Source organism: Octopus bimaculoides, chromosome 8, assembly GCF_046866305.1.
Source record: "Octopus bimaculoides isolate indiv1 chromosome 8, ASM4686630v1, whole genome shotgun sequence".
Taxonomy (NCBI): domain Eukaryota; kingdom Metazoa; phylum Mollusca; class Cephalopoda; order Octopoda; family Octopodidae; genus Octopus; species Octopus bimaculoides.
This window is the reverse complement of record NC_142935.1, coordinates 26,647,542-26,655,530: the sequence shown is the minus strand read 5'-3', so window position 1 is coordinate 26,655,530 and position 7,989 is coordinate 26,647,542. Positions and strand designations below refer to the sequence as shown.

Here is a 7,989-nt window from a genome sequence, read left to right as displayed (position 1 = left end):
TCATAATGAGCCTGTAAAATAAGCAATGTCTTGGTAATGCTCTTTGTTAGTCATATTTTAGGAAATGTTTAGGACGATACGTAATATTTGTGATGTACGCGAGATTAAGAGTTTTCTTCATGAGAATAGCAAGTGTCCATGTTATTAATCCATACATTAAGATTGATTCGATTAAACATCTCCTGTGATGAAGTGCATTTGTTTCTGCAGTGGATTAGAATTTTATATTCTATATTCTATCTACACAATTAGGTGAGTGTGCCTCATGCTTTAGTGTGCAAGATTTTAAAAATAAACGTATATACATATATATATATATATATATATATATATATACATAATTAAGGGATCAGCAAATATTTGCTTCACCATATACCGAAGTTCAGAAATAGCAGCTAAAAAGCTATCTGTGGGAGTCTCAGCTTTTTTAGCTGCTATTTCTGAACTTCGGTATATGGTGAAGCAAATATTTGCTGATCCCTTAATTATGTTTATAAATATATATGAGCTTTTAAATAAGTTCTCGACCAATAATGGTGCTTACATACCGATGGGCTTGGTAAAAATTATTAATTTTTAATTGTTGATTTATTAATGAATTAGTAAATTGATAATCCTTTACCCTTTTAATTTGTAATATATATATATATATATATATAAATTATAATTTAAGGGTATCTAAAAGTTACCACCATGCTAGATATGGCAACCAAAATTAACTCTAAAGCCACATAGAATCTTCATACACCGCTGGTCCTGGTGGTGTATGAACATTTAATGTGGTTTTAGAGTCAGGTTTTGGCTGCTATATCTAGCGTGGCAGTATCTTGTAATACCCTTAATTATAATTTTAATAATAATTATTACCTATGAGGTTTTAATTCCCATGCTAGCCACTTGATATGATCGGTATTTTAAATAATGATCTTATCTTTATTTATATAAATATAATATACTGTTGTGTCTGGAGAGTCATTCTCTTTTAGTGCCTTATTATTTCACACACTCACCAATAAAGTTTCCAATCATTTACTTATTTATTTTTCTAAAATTTTCGTTGCGTCTTGTAACCTTTTCAATATTGAAAGGTTGCATATACACACACAAATATATGTCTGTCTGTGTTTATTCACGCACAAAAACGCGTAAGTAATCACACTGTACATATTCAGACAAACAGCCAAAGAAAATTCATATATCAGGTTTTGAGAGATCATAAAATCTTCCATTATTCGATATTTGATATTCGTCTCAACTATTTATTCATTTTCCTTTTTTTGTGACTTACCTGTTTTGTTCGGATGGGGAGCTTTTATTTATTAAAAAATTGAAAATGGCTCATCCCCTACAACCAATATTTAAGTGTTATTGTTTAAATTTTGGGACAAAAATTTTAGTTTAAGTTATCTTATATTAGAATATTCAAGAATCATACACCAATGGCATAATTGTATTTCTTCGTTATTCGCTAGAAATTAAAGAGTCCTTTCTTATCCTGGCCATAACTTCAAGCAATTAGGTATATAATAGAAAAAGGTATATCAAACTGAATTGGCATTATTATGCAGATAATTTTGGCTCCGTTTCCGTCCAAAAATGCATGTGAAATATCTCCAAATCTGCAACCGAACCTCCGTAGCATTCCAAAATCTCAGTGAGGAATCGTTGACATTGTTGTGTCATGGTGAATAGAACATAATAGTGATATGGCCTAAAATTCTTCAGACATGAAGATTTTCTGGAGGTTATTTGTATTTTCCTACATGTGTCTACCTACAAATACAACGTCTAGGTAAACGTCTCTCAAATATGAATCCGCAATGACATTCCAGAATGTTACTAAATAAATTTATGAAGAAGTTTAATTGTCTCTAACACACAATTGTCTGAAATGGAAAAACATTAAACCACAGTGTGTACCAGCCATAACTATATCTTCTGTCGAAATAACATTTTAATTATTTCACTAGAATGTTCCGTGATAATCTGAGTTGTTTCTCCAATACTCGATGCGTTAAAAAGTTCATTCAGTATTGGATTCTGGTGCCTTTTGTTAACCGTTTCGTCGGTGATTATCAACCGGTGATTATCAACCGGTGATTATCAACCGGTGATTATCAACCGGTGATTATCAACCGGTGATTAAGATGGTAGCTAATGTGTTGCACCCACGACTTTCAAGTGAGCACCATTTCTATATGTAGAGTCTGTTCTTCCAATTATGATACATCTAAGTCAATGTTTCTTACATAGATTTCAGTTTAAAGTCAAGTATCTTTCTACTCCCAAGCGATCAAACGATCGTTTTCTCTTTATGTGATGTTCCTTTCAAGCTAAAGGCTTTTTATCAACTATTCTTTGGATGTAGAGTGGTGAACTTTGTAGAGCAAATTATTCTCTAATGTATCGATTAGTAAAAGCAAGCATTAAGTATTATTTGTATGAGCTTTTTTTCCGAAGCTTTCCTAGTGATTCGCTGCAAAGTAAAGGCAAATTACTGTCTAAATATATTTTAATATTTAAGGATGTCTAACAAATCTATTGTTGCAATATTTGTTTCAAGTTTGTCCGCTCACGATTTTTCTCTTTGAGCAATTGAAGAAAAACCTTCCATTAATTCTTTTATGCTCCAAAATAGTATGTGCCTCAGGAAACTTACAATTACTCCACGCTTATTCAAGCCATTAGAATTGATTTTATCAATGCACATGATACGTTATACATTATTTCTAGATTCATTGGCAGCCATATTGCCTGAACGCATTTTGCTTCATAGTCTGCATGTTGGTTTGATTTTTGGAATTGAATTTCTATATGGCATATGCTAACCTCCCGAGACTACCGATATCGATGAAGTTAATATTAAATTTGACGGTTACACAGAAAGAAAATTCCATAATTCAGAATTCCAAAATTCTGGATTTTTAGTTTTTCTTTCATTTTTTTTTTTTTGATAGGATTAGGTGCAGTGTTTAATATTGGCCATTCCAAGTAAGAAAAAATGAGTGAAGAATTTAATGAATCGGGGGACAAACCTAGATATTGTAGGATCCATATCAGGGGCTTCTGTTGTAAGTGGAAAAAACACAGGGAGGTAATGGTATATTTCTTAGACAAATGTGGAAGCACGATAAAAATGATTTCGAAACCAGTTTTGTGAAATTTTTGCCAAGATGAGTTTTGTCTCCGGTGTTTGTAGTTGCAACCGTGACCCAGATTTGGAAACAATAGTCCTTGTGGTTCAACTTAACTTTGCCAAGAATTAGTTGTTGTTACACAATCAAATTTTATCTTGCTCTGAAGGAGAAGGATAATATTTGACTTAAACCTTTTGCTGCATTGAGTATGCACGAATGTTAGTTGACATCTGCCGAAAAGCTAAAACCAAAATTTTATAGAAACATCGGCTATTTTAATTTTGCGTTGCTGATTATCTTTGAGATGCTGGAGAAATTCTTCAAGGTATACGTAATTGATAAGTATAAGTTTGGTGGAGCATATCTGTTTGTAGATGAGGATTGGTTGCGGAAGGGTAGACATTATAGGTTTTATCATGCGCATAGGATTCATTGTTGAGGTTAATAGTAAATACGTTGGTAACGTAGAATAAAAACCTGACAGATTGAGGGTTAAAGTGAGTTTAACTGGTCAACGCCGCAATAGTGTTTTCTAACACAAAGTTTTTGAGCCAACACGGCTAACAGTTTAGCTAACAGGTTTTAATAGCTAAACCATTCGTAAGAAGATGGTTTATCAAGTGCAACAAAGTTTTCATAAATTTTCCCATGATCTGAGCCCAATATGGAATGTCACAGTAATGATAGTTTCCAATAGATCTAGCACAACTCATGTGTGCAACAGGAAGCTCTTGGCAAAATTATCTAGAACGCATGGAAACTCTCTGTGAAGTACTTGTTTATAGAGACAATAGGCTTTACAAGTGGGAGAAAAGAAATTGATTTACAGGAAGTGTGGCAGAAGGAGAGGAATGCCTCCGGAAAGTGCTATGCACGGTGGCATTCTTTGCCCTTCAACAACTTCAGATTTGTGTGAAACCTTTCGGCTTAAAGGAGATACTGATTTCTCCGACCTTTGTAGGTTCTGCTCTGCAGCTATGGGCCCCATGAACGGAAAAGTATGACATTGGTGGGAATTTTATGAGTAAATCCTGCAAAAATATTTGTAACTAGATTGGCCCAATAATTCCGCTCGGTCAAAATCTTCTACTCAGTTTTGAGATTTAGAATCGTTTATTATTTATTTATATTTGCTTTACGTTACCCCCTTTAACTGTCGTAAATTTTTGGAACGCAGATACACCTAACCCTAAACCAGAATGAGTAGTGGTCCGATGTTACGAAAATATATAGGGGAGTAGAGTAGTATTTAAATAACTATGTAACTGTTACCATTTCACATATTGTTGTTTTCATTACTATGCAATTATATTTTTAAAATGACATATCCTTTCATTCACATTTAATAATATTAAAATTCGTAATGATTACATCAGCCGATATAATGATAATGAGATTCATTCTCAAATCTACATGAATATATACATTGCCAGCTATACACATATGTAAGCGTAAATCTCTCTCTCTCTCTCTCTCTCTCTCTCTCTCTCTCTCTCTCTCTATATATATATATATATATATATATATATATATATATATATATATATATATATATATATATATATATATATATATATATATATATATATGTATATATATATATGTACATATGCATATACATATATACATAGATATGTATACACACAGACACATTTACACATACACAGGGACAAACACAATCCCACATCTTCTCGCGCACACGCACGCTTACATATGTACATACATAGATATATATATGTGTATATATATATATATATATATATATATATATATATATATATATATATATATATATATATATATTTACATGAATATATACACACTTTGTTTAATTATAATAATATATGTGTATGTTATACTTTACAGCACCTTGCTCAGCTCAGCCGCCAAATATTGAAAATGGAAGGCGTGTTTATATTGGATGGAAGCATGGTGATAGAGCGAAATATATGTGTTTTCAAGGATTTCGCTTACGTGGAGATTTACACATGACCTGCAGATTTGGACGTTGGGTAGGTTCGAGACCTTACTGTGATGAGAGTAAGTATATGCATTCGTACTATTGTGTCTAATTTGTTTATTGCACATGTATTGCACAACTGTTATGGCTCATAAAATGGGTGAAAAACCAGTTCTTAATTGGTGTTGTATGAAACAAATGAAAGGCAAAATTTATTGATGGAATCTTAATTTAAAGGTCTTCACTATGTATATTGCTCCACCCCCTACTGATTCTATCGATTCACCGATATTAGCAACAAGAGTAACAAAAGCGGTAGGTATGTCAAGAGAGTTAAACCCCCGAGCTTGAAGAATTGAATCATTGAATCTGTAGTAACCTAGTCGTACGATCAATGGTTAAACGCAAGTAACAAAATGTTGGTAAATTTTAATCACTTAGAATGTTCAAGTTAAATAGCAGAATCAGAAATAACCGAAAACAGAAGACGAGAATATCAAAATACATATGCTACAATGGAATATATATCATTACAGATAATAATTATTGTCATCACTATGGTAAATGATAGGGTGACGCAGGTGGCATTAGCTAAAAATAATCAACGTAGCAAGCAACGATTTTGGTCCAATATGTCTGGCAGAAATATCAATTACATGTCCATCATAAGTTTTATACAAAGCACCTGGCAAAAACTTGGTTAAATAAATTCCAGTCGATACCTTTCTTAATCAGAGAGAGGATGAGATTGACTGTCTTAAAATTTATTTTCCATTAGAATACTGTCAGATGTAGATGCTGGTGAAGGGTTTTTTTTTTTATCTGCATCATATGCAGAGTGACAGATGAATTAGAGAATTTAAAGTAAAAGAGAAGCAATTACATTTCTTAGAATTAATATATTACAATGCATTATTTTCTCGCTTCGATGCTCGTATTATGTATTTAGGAATTCAGTCGTCTTAAAACGGTCCATAATATGTACATATTCTATGAGGTACAGGGAGAGATTAATTAGAGGCTATAGTAGAAAACGAACACAATAGTATACAGTGATGTTTGAATTTATAAAGATATTCAACATTTAGTTATTTATTATCGGGAAAATCAACACTACTCTCTGAAATTCTATAATTGTTTCATTGTCTCATAAATAGTCCGAGACAGTCATTCTGAGGTGATTTTTCTGCCTCACTTACTACTTAAAAAAAGATGGCATGAGAAATAAATATAAATAATTCAGTGAGAAGAGAACAGTATTTGTCAATAAGTAGTATGATGTTCATTTTACCAATATCAAATTCGCTAGACAATCCGACATATATTTCGTTCGTATTCTGATATCATCAAGAAAGCTGGGTCTTCGCGAAGCACTGATTAAAGAAGAATCAACTATATATATTATACAAAACTCTCTGTCAGAGGATTTTCTTTTTTTTATTTTGCTGCTACAAGGTCTCTGACATTCACCAGTGTGGCATATGGGGCGTCAGTAGCGGCCAATGAGTTGACATCTGCAGAAGCGTTTGAAGTGGTCGCTGTGGATCTTGGGTGCTATGTGATGGTCTTTCTTGCTGGTGCCTGTGTCACTCATTCTGTTTTGTAACCAGGTCAGCGGCCTTAAGATCCTTTGCACCATATTCAAAAACAGACTCCTGTTAAGCTACTAGTGTCCACACTGCGTCTACATATGGCGTTTTATTGCTTCTATGGGGAGAAGGAAAGTAATGCCTATTACACCTCATATTTCCAAGGCGGAGAAAGTGTGACTTAAGCTGCTCTTGTGCCTTTAGGATCTAGAATCTGGATCTTGATAGAATTCTTCGTCCTCTCGGGGTTAGTTCTCTCTGGATTTGTGATGAGTGTTATGCACTTATAAAAATTAAGAATAATGGAGATTGTCGGCTATTTCAGAGTTTCGATTTACTTTATATTTTGTAGAAGAGAAAATATTGTCATATTATTCAAGCAAACTATTAATATTAGACAAGAATATCCACTTTCTGAATAATTAGTTCTGAAAATTCGTTATGACTTTTAAAGTTTTACTTTTCCCTGAGAATAAAATGCGTAAATTTATCTGATCTGTGTTTGAATTAGTCAAGATATTTATATTTATTTTATTTTATTTTCAGTTTTTTGCCCAAATCCCGGGAAGCTTGAAAACGGAAAGATTCATAAAAAGGGCCAAATCGGGAAATTTGAATTTAAAGCCTATATTGTAACTATAAGACATGGTGATCGTTTATTATATGAATGTGACCGTGGTTATGAACTAGACGGAGCAAGTGGTGCTACTTGTGTTGATGGAAATTGGAGTCCAATTGAAAAACCAGAGTGTAAACCAGGTCAACATCCAATTTTGCACAAGCTATGGAAACCTATAGAGGAACAAGCTCATTCTAATCAGTATTACTTGTAATTGAGAAAGGAAAATGAGAGAGCGTCGTGGGAGACATAAGATGGCGAAAAGAAAAAAAATTCAAAGATATAGAAGTTGAAAACTAAGATTAAATACATCAGAACTAAACACTATACAGAAATGGATTTACGTAATGATGTCTGATTTAACATAAAATAAAATCAGATATTCATATTCTTTTGAGAATATACATTTCTTTCATGGGAATATACACAAGATTGGCATGCTAATAATGAAGCATGTTGCGAAATTGGTTCATTTCCTTTCGACTTGTAGGTATGATTTGATTGAGAGGACAGTTCCTTCTAAAGTAATTCCTATGAGGATGAAGCATAACGGGCTATTTGAATATAGCTGACATTTCTAACGAAGTGGTATGTCAAATATACTCATTATTTTAAGCGTATGATCAAATCAAAGCTTAAGACGAAGCGTGCAATATCATATACATACATAAAATGAGAACAACG

At 32.9% G+C, this 7,989-nt stretch overlaps 1 protein-coding gene across 30 annotated transcripts in view; it reads left to right on the top strand.

The window, feature by feature from the left end:
- Positions 1-7,699, top strand: part of LOC106881627 (protein lev-9) — a 654,521-nt gene extending 646,822 nt beyond the window's left edge. For all 30 annotated transcript variants that reach the window (XM_089356222.1, XM_089356227.1, XM_089356218.1 and 27 more), the window contains 2 exons: positions 5,004-5,177; positions 7,233-7,699. In XM_089356222.1, coding sequence (XP_089212348.1) covers positions 5,004-5,177; positions 7,233-7,519 — 461 coding nt within the window. In that variant the 3' untranslated portion in view covers positions 7,520-7,699. The remainder of the gene's footprint in view (positions 1-5,003; positions 5,178-7,232) is intronic.
- The last annotated feature ends 290 nt before the right edge of the window (positions 7,700-7,989 follow it).